Source organism: Ptychodera flava, chromosome 14 (assembly GCF_041260155.1).
Source record: "Ptychodera flava strain L36383 chromosome 14, AS_Pfla_20210202, whole genome shotgun sequence".
NCBI classification, from domain to species: domain Eukaryota; kingdom Metazoa; phylum Hemichordata; class Enteropneusta; family Ptychoderidae; genus Ptychodera; species Ptychodera flava.
In genome coordinates, this window is record NC_091941.1 from 40,605,069 (window position 1) to 40,625,943 (window position 20,875).

The window sequence follows — 20,875 nt, forward strand, 5'->3', positions numbered from 1 at the left end:
CATTACAAACCATTTAACTTTGAAAACTTTATAACAATGAAAAGTAAGCCTGTTCTGTAATTATAGCATACTTCTTTCTTGGCAAAGTTTTTTGTACTCATTAAATTTGAATTGTGCTGTTACTTGATAATCTTTCTGACAAAATCAATCTTGTTTTTTTAAGTGAACTTCAAAGGGAAAACAATGAAAACAAGGCAATGCTTGAACAATATTGACAGCTGCAGAGATTGGGGTAATGCTGAATGTGAAAGCTAACAAAGGCAACACAGGCTGACATGATACAGCATTCATCTTGTGTTTACAATGCTACAAGTGCCGATTCAGCATTCCAGTTAAAATTACCATGGTAACCTCTTAATGATAATGCCATTAATAAGGTTTTAATTTTTCTTAAAAATAGCCAAGATCCTATTGCAGTGAATTTGAAGGTGAAATATTAGAAAATGGCAGCTCATTAAATCTGCATAACACATGTGTTTTTGTCTTAGTACTGACATAGTAAAGACTTATATACTCATTAGTTGCTTTGCATGCACAAACTTATTTTGCCCCTTTCTTTGTGATTTCCACTTGATAAAGACACTGTATTCTCTAACACTACCTTGGCTTGTTGTGCTATACTGGTATTAAGATTTCTTTAATTGGAAATTGGATGTATTTGTCTACGAATACTGGCAGTAAATAGGTCTATCTCCTTACAAATACATGTATTGTTCTGTACACCCTCTTACACTAGCTGTGGTGTTGTTGGTTTGTTTGTATATTGCTATCACACAATGTTACTGTTGTGTACACTATTAACATCAAGTTGTATTAACTGACAAAAGCTATGAAACAGTTGAGTGTAACGTAAGGCTTGCAATTGAAAAGTCTTTATCCACGTGATCAGTGCAATTGGACTACATCTGGCCAATTGTGTTCATCTTAAATATAACTTGACATCAGTTCTCGACTGTTGTTGTAGAAGATTCAATTTTGAATAAAACAATATATGACACATTTTATGACACTGTAAAGCTATTACAAAACCAACTATGAGTGATACATATTCACTATTATAAACTGTCTGCACAGTTATGAAAATATTGGAGGGCAATCTGACTTTCTGGATTTTAGATCACTTGATCAGGAAAAATCTCTTTTTGTGTTTGAAAAATATTGATGAGTAACCTTCAAGAAACATGAGTGTGAATTGTTCATGAAAGTTTGCTTTTTCAAGACAATACTCATTTATGAGTAATTTTGTTGTTGATGAAATTTAAAATGAAATCCTTGGAAATTTTATTAGAATCTGTACTTGTCGACTGCCCTTCATGGACCTTGACACCTTCCTCCCAAATCCAGTGATATCGATTCTGTTGACAAAACCTGAAATCAAAAGACAAACCATGTTAAAATAGGCTATCATTATTAAATAATTTAGGTGGTCATCACATCTACAAGTCATACAACATTTACTGCAGTACTCTCAATGTCATATCAGGAAACACATGGATAGAGACATTGTCACACATTATCAACACATGTTACAATTGTGCGACATCACTTATAATCAGTTTTCCTGGATTTGATGTTGACAGGAAGCTCACAAAATTGTAAAAAAATATTGATTTATCGAAGTGATCTCTATCTGCGACTAGATATGAACTGAAAATGCTCTTTTTTTCTGCATATGTTGCCATTGTCTGAAATTGACATTTCTCTAGATTGTTACAATTGCTACGAGTTTGTATTCTCATTAGAGTTGTCGTAATCAACATCACATGCAATATTCATCATGCATAATTTCAATCAAAAATCTTCTTAATAGGAAATTAGACGAGACGAAAAGATAAATTTCTTTCAATGCTGTCGTATCATTGCATCATCACTTTTTGCAGTAAGTTTGATTGCCTTTGGTCGAGTCATTAAAGATTATATTCAAAATCGTACAGCTCATTATATCTCAAAATTAAAGATAAGCTGAAAATACAGAATGTCTTTCAATATACATAGTAATTTTCCTCAACTTTGGCAAAGTCCTTCCGGATAGATTTGACTGATCAAGGTCATGGAATGTGTAAAATAGTAATAAGCTGATGTGAAAACATAGGGCCAATATCTCTGAAGCTACTATAGACATGGATATAAAATTAACTATTTCCTGACTGTATGAAATAATCTCACTAAGGTTAAAGGGACCTGTATACCAAATATCAAAGCTGCCTGACCAGCTGTTTTAAAGATAAAGAGACCAATAGCTCCACTATTTTATGTAGAGAACTATTTGTAACGCGTATTGATGAAGAAGGTGGGTATCTTTGATAGCTCTTTTCAGGATGGCCTGACCAGAAATGAAAAAAATAGTTGCAAAAATACAAAATTGAAGATTTCATCATAATTTCAATAAATCAAATTAAGATAAACCCTAGGAACCTGTATACAAAGTATCAAAGCTGTCAGATGAGTAACTTTTGAGAAACAAATTATTTGACCAAAAATGGCAAAAATTGCCCAAAAAATAAAGAATTGAAAATTTCATCAAATTTTCACAACATCACATTAAGTTCATCCATAGAAACCCATATACCAAATATCAAAGCTATAAGATAAGTAGTTTTTGAAAAACAAAGTTTTTAACCAAAAATGGCAAAAATTGCACCCAAAAATACAAAATTGTAGATTTCATCATAATTTGAATATACCACATTTTGATATTTCCTATGTAGGTGTATACCAAATATCAAAGCTATGAGATAAGTGGTTTTTGTGAAAAAAATGTTTGACCAAAAGTGACAAAAATTGCCTTAATAATACAAATTTGCATATTTCTACACAATTTGCATAAATTTGAAAAAGGTCATCCCTAGGGACCAATATCCCAAATATAAAAGCTGTCTGACTAGCAGTTGTGAAAAAGGAGATTTTTAAAGATTTTTTGACCAAAAATGACAATAATTGCCACAAAAATACAAATTTGCATAGAATGCTGGTTAGTAATGAGCTTATGTAAAAATTCAAAATGACTCTCATTACCGTTATGTCACAGTATCTTTAACATATGTAGCAAGTTTCATCAACTTTGGTCAAATTGATCCAGATATATATCTCTAATTTGGAAAACTTCTTAAACCCTGGCTCGAAAAGGCCCAGGATCCCTATTAACTAAGGTGTTAAGAAGATTATGAGGTGTTTTTGTCTTTTGTTCTCCTTTGAAACTGCAATTGTTATATAAATATGTTGCTAGATTTTTGGATTAAGTCCTCACCGGGCTTTAAACATGCTAGGTAGAAATAAGCTGATGTAAAAAATGCAAAAATGACTTTCATTACTGTAATATCACTATTAGTTAGGTGGCTTAACAAAAATATCCTTACACGAATGACAAAAGTGCCAAATTTGCTACAGATGTTCGCATATATGTGTAGATCAATATTAGCTATTGCTCCAAAAATTTTGGCCACCGGAAAGGCTCGATGACGTCATAAATTCAAAATGGCCGCCATTATAAAGCTTAAAAATGGTAAAATACGTCTAATTCAGGCAGTTTTCAATATTTTTTGAATAAACCAACACAAACATCCCAAATTACAAATACAACATAAAATTGATGCAAATCAATTATTATGATGACGTCATAAAGGCAAAATGGCTGACCACATTCAAAATATCCCCCATATTATCGTCTGATAATGTTCAAATACTGTTAATTAAGCTTGTTTCCAGCATTTTAAACCCTGTACTGAAATTAACACCCAAAATTATAGACAAAACATATAATTGATACAAATTCATTATTGTGATGACGTCATAAAAGCAAAATGGACCGAAAATTACAAAATGACGTATTATGAAGTTCACCGTGCTTAGTAAAATAGCCAATTTACGTGACAAAATAATACTTTAAAGGTAATCTACAATTTGTCTTGATAATCCATAAACTCAAAATAAATGATAAATGTACTAAAACTTAGCCAATAAGCCGAACACAAATTACAAACTATTACGAAATTATTTATTTTTAACAATGACCTCTGTCTGAAAAACTGAACCAATATCAAGGAAATAAAGGTATCTTTACCCATAGGTTCTACCTTTGAAAGTGTTACGTTATAGTGAGTACATCAATAGTGATGTGATTTTATGATAACGAAAAACATGGCGAGAAACCGGTGAATAAATCATGCCTTGACCCTGGTCATGTGACTTTGGTCCCTGAAAAAAAGGTTTTATGTTTGTGATTTTGGTCTTTTGCTTCCTTTGTTTCAGAAGCCTTTTTCGTTTGAATTTTCTTGGATTTTTATGTCTTGATGTGTGGTGACATAGTTTTGTGCTACAGTTACTGTAGTTCTCCTTTTGGAGGATGTGCCGGCCTGAAAAAGATCATTTGGTCAGGGTTTTATGAACAAAAAGAAGACTAATGTTTGCTTTTTGAATCTAGCTTAGCTTACTTTTTTGCAGCTTTCGTGAATTTTATGAAAAGCGTCTTTGCCTTTCGTTGTTCACTTACCAGACTGGTTAGGAATTCAAAGATGAAGGAAACTGCAAAAAACGTGACCAGACGAGTTTTGCTGTTTGGAAACCCAAAACATAAAAAACACCAGAAAGAACATAAGCAGAAATGGAAGGTTAAACAAAGATAAGAACTCATAAAGATCCTCAGATTCATCAACAATCTCGTAAATCAAACCTTAATCAAAGCATTTTAAGTAAAGGCTTGAAATTTATTCCCACTCCGGAGTGTCTAGAAAAATTGTCGTATGAGATATCAACAAATTTATTCGCATCATAAGATTATGCAATATCATGAGAAACAATCAATCAATCAATCAGACATCTGTTCTTAGATAAGTACATGTTCAACACTAGTAACCGCGGAAAACCCAAAAATTGTAAAACTGTCTCGAAGTAACTTAGATCGATAGAGGAAATTTCATTCACAACCCACTTCAGAAAGAATATGACTCTGGCAGAAAAGAATGCCCTGAACAATCTGTCTAAAAAACAAACAAATCTTAATGAAACCCATCAATAAAGGATGAGGCATAGCAATTGTGAATAAGATAAATGACATTAAAGAAAGTTATAGACAGCTGCGAATTGAAAAATGTTCACTAATACATTTGGCGACATTGACTATACAGTGGATATTGTATACGAAATCATTTATCTGCGACATGAAGATCATTGGCGAGGTGATTTACAATTTCCCAATTTCCATAAGTAGAATAATTTGTACACCACGATGGTATCTCCTGCCAAAAATACACAAAACCAAAGCAGAGGAAACAACCATCACCCAACGTCTCAATAGAAATGGCTGCTCGAGCCCAATAAAACAAATGTCGGAATTTCTCGACCTTGTCATAAAACCAATCGTCCAAAACGACTTATAAATGCCAGGGACACAAAAAAACTTTATTCTCTAGTTAGAACCAATTAAAAAAACAAGCAAACTCTATTCTGGTAACATTAGACGTGGTATCAATGTAGTAAAACATGTCAAAAATGAAGCCAGAAATGCAGCGATCGTAGCATTGGACTCTGAAACAGAACTGCCAACTGGTATGATACAAAAACCAACCATCAATGTACATGAAAGACTTAACTGTCGATTATTCTGAAACGCAACATATTTTAATTCAACAGAAAAATACAAACGAATCTATGGATGCAGTATGGGCTCACCAGAAATAGCTGATATCATATACCATGAAACGGAGAAAGTTATATTAAATCCCAAATCCGCTGAAATATTCGTATGGAAATTTAAAAGGTGACATGTTCATGGTTTACACACGAATCAAACATCAACTTTTAACATTCAGAACATTTGTTGAGGAGTGCAACACCCTGTACTCTACGTTCAACTTGGGAATTAATAATTGAACATTCTATCGACAAAATCTCATACCTTGACGCAATTGAGAGAGATGCCTCGATTTTAAAACCCACACAAAACCATCTGACGATATTTATCTGCCACTGACTTTCAAATGCTTCATTGAAAGTGAATTACTCAGATATGTACATGCAACAACAATATGGACTTCATAAAAAGGTCAATTTCTCAACGCAAAATCTTCAACACAGAGATTACAAAAAGAAAGACATAGCTTGTATAAAAAAGAATGTAACAAAACGTCAGCCATCCTTCATCAACAAAAGTAAGAGTAATGATGTAACAAAATACTAGTCTTTACAACCTCATCAAAACCAGCCTAATCAAACAATGTGATAAGAATCTGGAAAATTATGAAGGGCGATTAAACGCTGGCCATGGTTTTCCAGAAAACCTATAATAACGTATAAAAGGAAGAAAAACATACAATATATCCTCCTTCAAGCAAAATTCAAACACAAGGAGAGTAAAAATGAACGGTCTGAGCAACAATTCACGCAAAATTCTGACCAAAATATAATGATTTTAGCATCTCTCTTTGATGCATTACGGGAAACCTCCATTAACTTAGGAATACCCGACTTCCCTAGAATATCAATTTCACAGACCTGCCTTTCCTACAATGGCACTACAATGGCACCAGCTGGATTAGATAAACATATAACAATGGAACATTCACACCTAGGGGATTAAAAGTCTTCTGTTTGTCACCCGAGTTGGTCAGGCAAGAACTCGGGTTTCAGGTACCATGCAAGTTAATGCAGCCTTCCCCTAATGGAACAATGGCTACCATTAAAGTGAGCATGCGGGAATACAAAACCATTCAAGTGACTGAAGAAGGGACCCCACTTTGGCCCGAAACGCCGCTAGGAGGAATAACCAACATAAAACCTTATTTCTGGGACCAAGGTCACATTTCGAGGGTCAAAGCACTATCGATTCACTGGTTTCTCACCATTTTCCCTTATCACCAAACCACATTGATCTACTCACTATACCGTATCACAAGCAAAGGTAGAACCAGTGTGTGAAGTTGCCTTCATTTCCTTTATATCGATTCGATTTTTCAAACACAAACCAATTTTAGTAATCAATAATCTCATAAGAGTTTTAACTTGTGTTGAACTTATTGGCTGAGTTTTGATACATTTATCTTTTATTTTAAGTTTATGGAATATTAATACAAATTGTACATTACTTTTATACTATCATTTTGTCACGTAAATGGGCTATTGTACCAAGCATAGTAAACATCATAATCGTCCATTTTGTAACTTTCGGTTGCCATTTTGGTTTTATGACATCATCTTAATAATTAATTTGCATCAATTATCTGTTTTGTCTGTAATTTGGGGTGTTCATTTCAGTTCAGGTGATAAAATGCTGAAAACAGGCTTCATTAACAGTGTTTTAACATTTTTAGACAATGTTATGGCGGACATTTTGAATTTGGTCGGCCATTTCGCCTTTATGACGTCATCATAATAATTAATAAATACAATATCTCTCTTCGACAAATGATCGCTGATGGCATCGGTGACATTGGGCCTTAGTTAGTGACCACTACCTATCTGACTTATAGATTGATATATGGCGGGTGCCACATGTGGGGCAGGATGCGCTTACTATTTTAGAAACACCTGACATCACTTCTTGGTCTTCTGGCCAGAGGTCCATATATCTTTCTTTCATGAATATGACTTTGTTTGTGTACCGTCTATTTACTGTCTGTTCTGTGCTGTTTTGTGTCTATGTTTACAACTATTGTCTTGCGAATTCCGACCTACTGTCATTGGATTATGGATTGGTATGATTGCGATTATTTTGCATCAATTCAATGTTTTATTTATAATTGAGAATGTTTGAGTCAGTTTATTTACAAGAATAGTGAAAACTGGCTGAATAAACTATTTTACCATTTTTAAGCGTTATAATGGCAGCCATTTTGAATTTATGACGTCATCGAGCCTTTCCGGTGGTCAACATTTTTGGAGCAATAGCTAATTTAGATCTACACACATATGTGAACCTCTGTAGCAAATTTGGCACTTTTGTCATCCATGTAACGATCTTGCTGTTTTTTGTTGCTAAGCCACCTGACTATATATCTTCAATGTACATAGCAAGTTTCATTAACTTCGTTTTGTTAATCCCAGACATAATCCCTAATTAATATTTATGCAAAACAACAAAACCATCATCATAAAACTTCTACATGACCTTAGCATCTGTCACATAGTTAATTTAGTAATGTCTGTTGGAAGATTCAGATCACACGATATGATACATTCTGAGAAAATTTGATTATTGAACAGATAGTTAGACAAATTAGTGTTAATTATGCAAGCCACACCTATCAAAAACTAATCTGCTGTTCTTGAGATATGTGTACTATATCATTTATCTGGAGACATCGGTATGACATTAGCTGAGATTTCAGACACACACGCTGAAAATGATTAGCCTTTCCTATTGGCAGTACACTGAGCAAAGTAATTGACTGGTTTAAGTCATAATTAAAAAGTAAGAAATAACAAGGACTGTGAACTTCAGAAACAGCTTACCTATAAAGCTACCATCAAAAAAATTTTCTTTCTTTCATAAAATATAGTTTTGTAAATGGAACTCACAGATAATCAGACACCATATCACAGCATTAGACACACATTCTGCTGAAAGCCATAGACTCAAATGTCATAGGTTTGTTTAGATTTCTATAAATACAGGAAATATGATTTCCACTCTCTGATGATAAGGATCTGTAGTATTAATCCAAACTGTGAAATCTTAATCAGAGTCTAAGATGACAAAGATGGCGCCATCACACATTTTTATTCATGGAACAAAAACTTAAATAGAAATTATGAGAAATGAGTTACTCACTTGAAAGTACCGATTGAAGACTTAGGAATTTCAAAAAGAGACTCATGTGTAATGGTGTTGTAGAAATACTTCCTATTCTGTGATCTACTCAGTGCAATAATCCAAGGATCTTACAAAAACACAAAAGATGAGAACAATGGATAATGCAGAGAAAGCTACAGGCTTTAATTCATACTAATCATGAACATCATAGGCATTCCATCTCTGCAAATTTTATGTACCACACATTGGTAAATAGCAACAATCCATAATCTATATAACTTTCAAACTTTAACATCTGCTTTTCAGGATGTTTGTCAACAGCATAAATGAAGTTAGAGCATTATATGTATGAAGTCAGCTGATTGGCTGGTCCAGTTGCTCCACATAATACAAGTCACAAACAATTAACATGTTGTAATTGACCTATTATTAAGATAGTTTTACAAAAACAGAAATTCACCACATTTACCTTGAGTTGTTTTGATGAAATAGACACCACTTGGTATCAAGTGTCTATTCTCTTTGCCTGCATAACACAACCTTGGCATTTTGCCAGATCCTTTCACAATTTTCATCGCAAGGCTACAAAGCAAAAACATTCAACAATCAGTGTGATGATGTCAAAATATCAATATTAAGAGTCAAAAAACTGACTGGCTGAAAATTAATGACTGATTTGCTTGGACCAATGTATTTGAAATTCAAGAAATCTGACAGATCAGTGAATTCTAAATAGAATTGCATGCAGGACTATGTATCTGAAGAGTTATGGAGTCACATTAATACTGGTCACAGGGACTGTCAAATGGATTTGTTTACTTCTGATTAGACTCTGAAGATGATAAATATGAGTGGGCTATTACGGTAACCCTTTCACCACAATGGTTTGGCCCAAACTGTTTGATTTCAATGGTGAGTGTGGCCCTGTGTGCTTGAAAATGGGGATGTAAAGGTTAAGGTAATACAAAAACATTCAGGTTGCCAAGGGAATGAGTAATATCCTGGAAAACACAGAGTTTGTGATTACATTTATCTGCTATACATGATAACGTAACCAAGCATGAAATCATCAAGGTTTATCTTGAAATCCAGACAGACTTTTCACAGTCAAAGTGTTGTCTGGGAATTAACAGGATCTCAGAAAGGATCAAAATTTACTGATATTGTAATTTTAAACTTTTGTGAATAGCATTTGTATAAAAAAATACGAGAAAAATTGCTAAATGTACAAATGTTTCTGTACATGACTGCCATTTTGGAAAATTACCAGATTTGATCATCAAATGCATGCTGACTTCATCAGTATTGTCTGCAGTTAAAAAAAGCATCAATGACACCCTACTCCTATTTGATGATATTACACACTATATGTAGAATGAAGCATATTGTATCAGGTATCTCTTTCTGACACTGATCAATTTGTGACACAAAGAAAGGTCTGCCAAGAAGTCTGCTATTTGATGTGGACATAATTAATAAGGTTATAGCACCTAAAATTCAGATGAACTCATGAAACAGCTGTTCTATAATTTTAGGGTCACAAGTGTCAATAGCACTTTGTACAATTTTGGTTACATTTTATACAAAGGTATGTGACACATACTGTATCATGCATCATCCTCTATTTCTACTGATCAATGTGCAACACCAATACAAGCCCTGCTAACTGGCCCATTACCATAGTAATAACAAATTTTATAAATTCCAATGGAGCACATTCCTAGCAATATGAAAACTAAATCTCTGAGCAAGTAAACACACTTGCCATACTTTATAAGATTTGTGAATGGATTATCAAGGTTTTCTAAACACAAACTGAAGTTTCTAATTTCACAAAACGTTGAACAAATTGGAACAAGACAGGAAGCCTAAACATGACATTTACAAACCATCAGACATTGTTTCACAGAAGACTTCTGACAAAATGGTTACAGTTTAAAGGTTCCAAGACAAGAAATTTGACATTTTTAAACTAACAATTCTCTAGTGGTTAATAACCTCAGAACCCCTGTAAATTACATATTTTCGGAAAACCTAGATATAGGGGAACATTTTGGTTACCATAGTGTCACAATTGTTTACATAACTATCACGTGACAGGTAATTTGCATAACCTTTCAAAGATCGGTTTTCCGTATGTTTGGTTCAATGCTTTGAGATACGTGGCTGAAATTTGTGTGAGTGCAAGCTGTCCTACGGATCTTCCAAACTGTGTCTCAGATTTTTTTAAACCTTCTTAAACAATTTTTATGCCAGACAAACTTCCAGAGTAGTGAATTTAACCGTAGTTGATTTCTTCAAAATTGGGCTCAAAAAAAACTATACAAGATATAAAAAATCTGAGACACACTTTGGAAGAGCGCTGTGACAGCTTGCATTCAATGAAATTTGAATCAGATATTTTGAAGTATTGAGACAAAACAAAGGGGATTTATGAAAGGTTATGCAAATTACCTGTCATGTGATAGTTATGTAAACAATGGTGACACTGGCTACCAAATCTAGTCTTTCCGAAAATATATACTGTACGGGGGTTCTGAGCTTATTAATCATTAGAGAATTGTTAGATTAAACAGGTCAATTTCTTGTCTTGGAACCTTAAACACACAGCTTTGCTTGCATTTTAAATGGAGGAGTCATTTAGGTGTTGAAGTAACCAAAGTTCTTGTGCAAAATCCACAAAGATACTTGTTTTATTGAAGAGAGTGTGATAAAATGTTTGTTTTCTTTTTCAGATTTTATCATGACATCAGCTGGCCATGAGGTACATATATAAATGATATACAGTTGTTGTGATTTATTTTCCTTATTTTGAAGTCCTCACGAAATCTGCATAAATTCATCAAATGCTATATTTCTAGGTTTACAGTATTCAGTAATAACATTCAAGGGACTCTACAACTCTACATTTCAAATTTCAAAGTGAATGGAAGAGCTCTATGACTGCCCTAAAATAAACTGACATTCTTTATTCTTTCCAATTGAAAACCATGTCAAAATATCACAAACATTCAGGAGAAATTACATAAATTTTCACTTTTTTCCAAACATACAGAGATTTGCTAATAGAACATTGTGACAGTAATAGTAGTAGAGCCATTAATTAGTTTATGAGGCTGTGCTGTTAGTCCATCTATTTTACTCATTTGCATATCAGTCATTCTATCAAGGTTGTTCAAACTTGTAGATTACGGACATCTTTAGCATAGCAGAATTTAGCAACATCACTGAGTTTTAAGTAAAATAATTTTGAGGATTCTTATCTTAGCAAATAAACATTTGCACACAGAGTGAAGGAGCACAGGATGGATAATTGGTGACTTATTTAAATACTGAAAGTTAAAAAATACAACTTTCAATAACTTCATGGATGTAAACATGCTGTGTTAATCACATGGATATATGTTTACTCACAAAATTTCATTACGGTTTTTTTTTGTATTGTATACTTCTAATAATACTGAATGTGGAAAGTATTTGATCATTAGGTCACTAAGGGTGATTTTCTAAATACGGCAATAAGGACTTTGCAAGGGCCCTTTTAGGCAGACATTTTGATGTGCAAGTGTTTATGATATGAAAAAAAGAGTATCATAAAATCAATTTAAACATATGCAGATGGATGATCAGAATAGGTTGCTATAAATTCTGTCCACAATAAATTCAGTATTTGTAAAATTAGAGAGAGTTTCAATGATTGTGCTTTTAAATCAATAGATTTGAGTACAAAATACAACATTACCAGTCAAAGATCTGATGAAGTTCTTCCAGTTTGTAGATTTGTTTTGTTCGTAGAGGTGCTAAGTCTGGTCGACTGGGTTTGTGGACGGCTTTCACAAACATCTCTGCTCTCATCATTCTACAAAACAAATTTTTAGAAATTTTAGTGATTGCACATAATGTGTATGTCATATAAGGGCCTACTACCACTATCAATACTACTATTAACATCATGTTACCGAGGTTCCCCAGTCATGTTACCGAGGTACCCCAGTCATGTCACTGAGATTCCCCAGTCATGTTACCGAGGTTCCCCAGTCATGTTACCAAGGTTCCCCAGTCATGTTACCGAGGTTCCCCAGTCATGTTACAGAGATTCCCCAGTCATGTTACAGACGTTCCCCAGTCATGTTACAGAGATTCCCCAGTCATGTTACCAAGGTTCCCCAGTCATGTTACAGAGGTACTCCAGTCATGTTACCGAGGTTCCCCAGTCATGTTACCGAGGTACCCCAGTCATGTTATCGAGGTTCCCAAGTCATGTTATCGAGGTTCCCCGTTACATTAATGCAATCCTATTAAAGGACAGCAGAAATGATGCTAGGGGTTGTCAAACCCTATACCAACAGTATCTTCCGAAACCTTTGCAAAAACCTGGATAATGAATCTGATTAATCTAATCACTATAAAAGATACTCTTATTATGTTTTTTATTCTAGTAATCATAACCTACTTTGGCTTGACGACAAATAAATACTGTACATTGTGGATGAGCTGTGCAGAAACAAATTCAATGTGGACACATCACAAAAATATGACATCCAATTGACCAAACTTTGTGTAATAAGCCCTTTATCGTACATGCATAGTTTGGTTACAATAGATTTCCTAGCCATGTTCTGAAAGTAACAATGACGTAGACAGAAATTGACCTTGCTTGCTCCTTGCTGTACTCATAGAAAGTTGTTTGCTAAAGGGTGATGGAAGCCGTATCACTTGTTGATATTACTTTGTTGTTGGGCCATTCTACTTCACTTTAGGGGTTGTGGTACACTTTCAGAGCAAATAATTTACATATTAAGATGTCAGCACAGAATTTCACAATTTGAAGGATGTTTGAGTGGAGTACAATGTAGATGTAAAACATAGGTTGGAGTGTGTATGAGCATTTTCCTGTTTTGAAAAAATAGCGTCAATGATGACACTGTGCTCCTCAGTGCATTTAGCGGTAGGGATGCAAGGAGAGAGGTTTGGGGAATGTTGCTGAGAAAGATGCAAAGAAAGGGTTGAAATGTGAAACTATAATAAAAACCTATTGTTTTTTTAGCAGTGAGCGTCCAGCTTGGTAAACATGCCATCTTGTACATGAAGGCAAAAAACATAATTTTCACATGTCCACCAAACTTGGAATTTGCATAGATGTACATAGATCATCCAAATTGATTTATCTGTAAGATTTTGTATGTTCCTTGCTACAAAATTCTGACCCAATTGAATTATAACAGGAAAACCTGTACGCATGATTGGACAGTGTGGACTGTGTATTGCATGCACTACATCTGCCGTGATGATGGATTGCCAGACGACCACACTGCATCAAAGAACTGTAGTTTAAAACGAAAATATAATTCTAAACAAGTCATTGACAATGACATAGCAATAGGAGTATTAGTCTTGATGGATTGATATGTTGAGATCTATGGGCACATAGGTCTATGTCGTTGTTCCCATTTTGAAACACATGAGGCATGTCTAAGTTATGGTTCTAAATTGGGAAAAAAGATCAGACCTGTAGCTGTATTGGCCAGCCAAGAAATACATATGCGCATAATAAATGAGGTACAAGATGTGACATCTTAAGGTCTAATATCCTATTAAAATTGAAGGGTATAGAACTTGTGGTTACTGAGATATGCATATATATGTATAATCAAGGTCAAAGGTCATTGAGGTCACGTGACATTTTGAAAAAAAAAAGTATTGCTAATAAACCCCTATATGCCAAAAATCAGACCTCTACCTCTATTCGCTTGCCCAGAATTAGATATGTGCATAATAAATGAGGTAAAGCGTGTGTTGTCATAAGGTCTCCCATCCTACTAAATATAAAGGACATAGCACTTGTGGTACTTATTTATTGACATAAACGTATATTTTAGGTAAAAAATCAAGTTCACATGACATTTTGTCAAAAAATTTCTATCCTATAGTTATCCCTATATACGAAAAATCAGACATCCAGCTCTATTGGCTTGCTCAGAATTAGATATGCACATAATTAATGAGGTGCAGTATGTGGCGTCATAAGGTCTCCCATCATACCAGATATGAAGGGTGTGGCACTTGTGGTTACTGAGTTATGGACAAATATGTATATTTGAGGTCAAAGGTCATTGAGGTCACGTGACATTTTGTCAAAAAAAACTGTATTGCTAAGTTATCCCTATATACCAAAATCAGACCTCTAGCTCTATTGGCTCGCTCAAAATTAGATATGTGCATAAATAATGAGGTATAATATGTGGCGTCATCCCATCATACCATATTCCCTCTTTGAAGAAGTTGCCTCACTGAAAAATGATCTACGGTCTATCTGTGATCATTTTCAGAGCCAGTTGTTACAGACACAGAAGGCCGTTGAATTGCAGTGTCAAGATCGTGTTATTGCCGAGGTACGTGAATTGAAAAAACAATTGTCATCGTTGCGGAATTCTCTTGAGAACAAAGTGGCGGAGATCGAGGGCAAATATGCTTCAACTGTATATTCAGTCGGTGATATCATGGACAAACTTTCTTTTATTGATGATAAAATAACAACGGCTGATACTAAGTTAGGAAAGGTAAACTTGGTGAATTCGTTTGCTGAATCTTTGAACTCCGTGTCACGTTCACGGAGAAACACCTCTGCTTCTGCGACCGCTGTGACGTCATCAATAGAGGTTGGTGTAGGTGCAACTCGTGATTGTGAGCGTGTTGTCTCCAGTGTCGCACCTCCCGCAGATCTTCATCGTCACAATGTAGTTGGTAATATCACTCCCCAGTCGCAAACATCTCATTCAACAACACCAGAACCAATCCTGTCGAATACTCCTCGGTCTGATCCTCTACCGCCGTCTTCCGCGGTAAACCAGAGCCCAGCGAAATTCTCACGATCGACTGAGCGTTCGCCTACCATTCCAACTCCCAGTACTCCAAACGCGTACGCTAACCGGTATCAGAGTCGTCCAGATGAATCGCGTCGTAGCAGCGTTGATGAAGCTGATAGTCGGACGAGTTCTACATATCGCCGGACACAGTCTCGCATATAGGGTCCGCATCGTCCACGATTCATAAGAGATGACGGTCGTAACGTGAACTGTAATGTCCTTGTATTAGGTGATTCAATTACTAAGTACATCAACACGAGTTTGTTATATAAGAATAAGCGTTCTGTTAAGCTTAGAGCTTCAAATATTGATGAAGCTTTTTCAAGTTTGAGAAATGTCAATAATATTGATGCAGAGATTGTAATCTTGCATATAGGGTCGAATGATGTTGGTTATTTACGTGATGATGTAATCATTGATGGAATAATTTCATTATGTAATGAAGTTAAATATGTCTGTCCTAAAGCAATGATTGTTGTGTCGGGTATCTTACCTTTCCATGGTGAATACTCCATTCTAAATAATCAAATCCAGTATATCAATGAGAAGGTTAAGAATGCATGTTCTGACACAAATCACTGCGTCTTTGTAGATCATTATAGATTAGGTAACAATAGCTACCTGTATCACAGTGACGGAATTCATATAAATTCACGAGGCACAAGTTTATTGGTGAGTGATATTAAATGGGGTGTCAGAGCAACAAAGAGAAACGATGTAACCACTCATTCTCGTACATATAGATCCCCGTCAAATTTTAGACGGGTGGATAGTAGAGATTCTTTCCAAGGAAATAGGCCCTACAGTAGAAGGCCATACTATAATTATGGCAATGGTTTATACGCTAGATATGATCAGGGTGATCGCAACCAGTTTTAGATTGTGACCAGCACAGCAGATATGTTAATGCAAGTTACCTGTATCACAGTGACGGAATTCATATAAATTCAGGTGGCACAGGTTTTTTGATGAGTGATATTAAATGGGGTGACAGAGCATCAAAGAGAAGCATTGTTTCCTTTCATGTTGTTTGTTTTTAATGTCCTGGGACTGTCTAGATACAGCCACTAATGGCTACAATGTTACACTGTGCTCCAAAAGAGTTGTTGTGTGTCCATTAACTTTTGTCAACCTGGTGCTAAATTTAGCACACCTGTTATTCTGGCTACTTTTTTCTATTTCTATTTGTAGTCAGCTGTTCATAAAGTTTTCCTTCAATTTATCCAGTTCTGTTATTCAGCTTTTACACTGACATGTGTTTTGCCTCGCAGAGACAGAGTACTGCTGTTTTAAGAAGGAATTTTAAGCGTTCTTTTTTACGTGTTGGAAGTTGGAACATCCAAGGTGGTTTATCAAAAAAATGTGGTGATGAAGATTTTCTATCAATTGTTAATCTATTTGATATAATGTGTATTCAAGAAACGTGGCTTTCAAAGTCAAACACTGTTGCTTTTGATAGTTATAGTTATTTTAGATCTGATAGAAATTTACAACATAAACGCAGTAAACGTGTTGCTGGGGGATCTGTTGTTGTATTTAAGTCATGCTTTAAGTCAGGTATCCATAAGATGAATTCAAAAATTTCTGACTTGCTCTGGGTAAAACTTGATAAGGATTTTTTCTCATTTAATAGTGATGTTTTTATGTGTTGTGTATATTTGCCTCCACAAGGGTCTGTAATGCATGTAAATAATGATTATTTTGAAGCTCTTCATTCTGAGATTCTTGAATTTTCGAGTTTGGGAGACATAATTTTAGTAGGAGACTTTAATGCTAGGACAGGTAATTTGCAAGATTATATTCAACATGATGACATAAATCACTGTCCTACACCTAATGATTATATTCCTGACTCCGTACATCATAGAATTTCAATGGATAATGGTAATTGTAGTATCAATCCCTTTGGGAGACAACTTATCGATCTTTGCATTCAAAACAGCTTACAGATTTTAAATGGTAGAACTGCAGGGGATCTTTATGGAAAACCAACTTGTTACAAGAGAAATGGATTTAGTACAGTAGATTATGGTATTGTTACAAAGAATTTAGTGGACCGGATAGATTATTTCAAAGTATATGCTTTTACACATTTCTCTGATCATTGTCCAATAGGTTTTTCTATGAATATAAATAATATTGTGAAGCGGTCAGTTGATGTACAGTGTAAACCATGTCCAAGTAAATATTTGTGGAATGATAATGCTCAACAAGATTTCTTAAATACTCTACAAAGTTCATCTATTCAAGAAGACTTTAGAATTTTTAACATTGACTGTCATAGTTCCCATTCTTGTGATGATATTGTAAAAGTATTTGAAGGTATTATTCACAAAGTTTAAGATCGCTGTTTACGTAAGGTTACGCCGAAATTGAAAAAGAAGAAATCAAAACGTGTTATCCAGCCTTGGTTTGATAAGTCTTGTTTTTCACTTCGTAAAGATCTGAAAGATTGCTGTAAACTGTTGAATCGCTACCCAAATGATCCACATATTAGAGGGAGATGTTTCACTCTGAAAAGAGAATACAAAAAATTGTTAAAATATAAACGGTCTTCTTTCAGAGAGAGTCAATTGAGGAAGTTAGAAAAGGTTTATTCCGAAGACCGTAATGATTACTGGAAATTGTGGAAGGATATTTCAGGGAGTCATGTCAGTAAGAAAATAGACTCGTCTATTTCTCCTAGTGAATGGTTTTCTCACTTTAAGCAGTTGGGTAATTTTTCTTGTGAAGAAACTGATAATGTTGCTAAACGTATTCTTTCTGAATTAACAAAAATGGAAGCCGCCAATGAATATGATGTGAATTTTATTCTTAATTCCACATTTACAGTATCAGAAATTTTAAAAGCTTTGCGTAAATTAAAATCGGGGAAATCCCCAGGTGTCAATTGTATTTTGAACGAAATGCTAAAATATGGTGGTTCTTCCATACTTACTCCATTGTGTTCATTATTCAATGTCATCCTCAGCTCAGGAACGTTTCCAAATGCTTGGAAAAAAGCATATTTGGTCCCTGTGTTCAAATCAGGTGATACATGTGATCCGTCAAATTACAGAGGGATTTCTATAAATAGTTGCCTTGCAAAACTGTTTACCTCTGTGTTGAATAATAGGCTTATAAACTTTCTTAATAGCAATGGTATTCTTTCGCCATTTCAGTCTGGTTTCAGAGCAAAGAGGAGAACTGCAGATAATCTTTTAGTTTTGCGTTCAGCTATTGATCAGCATGTCTATGCGAAATTTTCTCAGTCAAGCTATAGTCCCAGTCGTAGGTACCTTTATTGTTGTTTTGTAGATTTTCAGAAAGCATTTGACAGGGTTTGGCGTACAGGTTTATTTTGGAAATTACAGAAATATGGCATTAATGGTAATTTTTATAGCTTAATTAAGTCCATGTACAACAAAATTAAGTATTGTGTAAAAAGTAACTGTTACAATTGCTTTACTGAAGAATTTGACTCCAATTTAGGAGTTAAGCAAGGGTGTAACTTAAGTCCAACTTTGTTAATATTTTTATAAATGATCTTCCAAGTACATTTGGTTCCAGTGAGGACTGTCCTATCAAACTTGGTAAACTCCTTTTCAATTGTCTAATGTATGCTGATGATCTTTTATTGATTTCAGGATCTGAAACAGGCTTACAAAGCTGCTTAGATAAACTTCATAGTTTTTGTCGTGAATGGAAATTATCTATTAACATAAAGAAAACGAAAGTTATTGTGTTCAACAAAAGTAATCATCTTGTAAAAGGAGTTACACTCACTTACAATGGAGTGACTCTTGACTTAGTGAAAGAGTACTGTTACCTTGGTTTTGTCATTACCCCAAATGGTAAATTCAAAGGTAATTTTCACAATCTTAAATTGAAGGCAATGAAAGCTCTTTTCAGCCTTCGTAAGGGCCTTCAAAATGGTTCACTTTCTGTAAAAGTTGCATTATCACTCTTTGATAGTTTAATTGTTCCTATTATCACATATGGCTGTGAAATATGGGGACATGAAATTAATGACAAGTGTAACTTTCTCAATTATGTTAGTATATCTTATTATAGATTTATCCTAGGAGTCTCTAAATATGCACCATCTGATGGTGTTGTTGGAGAGCTGGGTAGATATCCAATTCACTTTATGGTGATAAAACACATGCTCAAATACTGGCATCGATTGGTTTTATCAGATGACATCTTATTGAGATCTGCTTATACATCCAGGTTGAATTCAGATTGGTATAATTATATACAAAGCATATTGAACTCTCACAGTGGGTGCGATATATGGTCTTGTGTTTGCAATATTAATTCCACAGTTAATAATGTATATGATAGTTTATGTGAAACTTATGAACAAACATGGCTGAAAAACATTCATAATGATAAAAGGAAGTGTGGAATGCAGAGGAATAAGCTCCGAACTTACAGACTTTTTAAGACAAAATTTGAATTTGAAAGTTACTTGCTAGATATAAGATCTTTTACCTATAGGAGGTGGCTGACAAAACTAAGAATTTCGGATCACAACCTACAAATAGAACTGGGTAGAAGGTCAATTCCAAAAGTTCCTGCAAATGAAAGATTCTGCAAGTTTTGTAAGTCTTTAGTTGAGGATGAATTTCACTTTGTTATAGAATGTCCAAAATACAGAACGTATCGAGATGGTCTATTTTCATCCACAAGTTTGTATAATCCAGGCTTTCTTGATTTGAATGACAGAGAAAAGTTCATGTATATCTTTACTCACAAAGATAAACTACCTCTTGCCAAATTTATTTCTTGTACTTTAGTTCCTCCCCCAGCAGCAGCTTCATCCAGTGTTTGCTGAGTTTTGTAATTTTTGCCTTACCGCACTCCTTGAGTGTGTTGTTGAGCAATAAAGTATTGATATTGTATGAAGGGTGTAGCACTTGTGGTTACTGAGTTATGGACAAATACGTATATTTGAGGTCAAAGGTCACCAGGTCACGTGACATTTTGTCAAAATGTCTGAGATATCTGTACGAACGGATGGACGAACGGACACAATGACCCGGACACCATGACCCAATCTATAAGCCCCCTGGACTTCATCCGTGGGGACTAAAAACTGTGTCACTGCATCCTTTTTGCACTAAAATACGATGAGAAACTAAATTTTTATTTTTCTTGGCCTTATACATGGGCGTCTACTGAGAACTGACTTATACATGGGAGTCTATGGAGAACTGCCTTTACATGGGAGTCTATGGAGAACTGCCTTATACATGGGAGTCTATGGAGAACTGCCTTA

General features: G+C 34.7%; 1 protein-coding gene across 1 annotated transcript in view; it reads right to left on the reverse strand.

Annotated features, from left to right (window-relative positions):
- Positions 1-354: 354 nt before the first annotated feature.
- The window catches only part of LOC139150510 (cap-specific mRNA (nucleoside-2'-O-)-methyltransferase 1-like), a 56,833-nt gene continuing 36,312 nt past the window's right edge, over positions 355-20,875 (reverse strand). Inside the window, exons 19-22 of the mRNA XM_070722928.1 lie at positions 12,489-12,605; positions 9,216-9,328; positions 8,765-8,873; positions 355-1,368 (exon numbers count right to left, since the gene is read on the reverse strand). Coding sequence (XP_070579029.1) covers positions 1,227-1,368; positions 8,765-8,873; positions 9,216-9,328; positions 12,489-12,605 — 481 coding nt within the window. The 3' untranslated portion in view covers positions 355-1,226. The remainder of the gene's footprint in view (positions 1,369-8,764; positions 8,874-9,215; positions 9,329-12,488; positions 12,606-20,875) is intronic.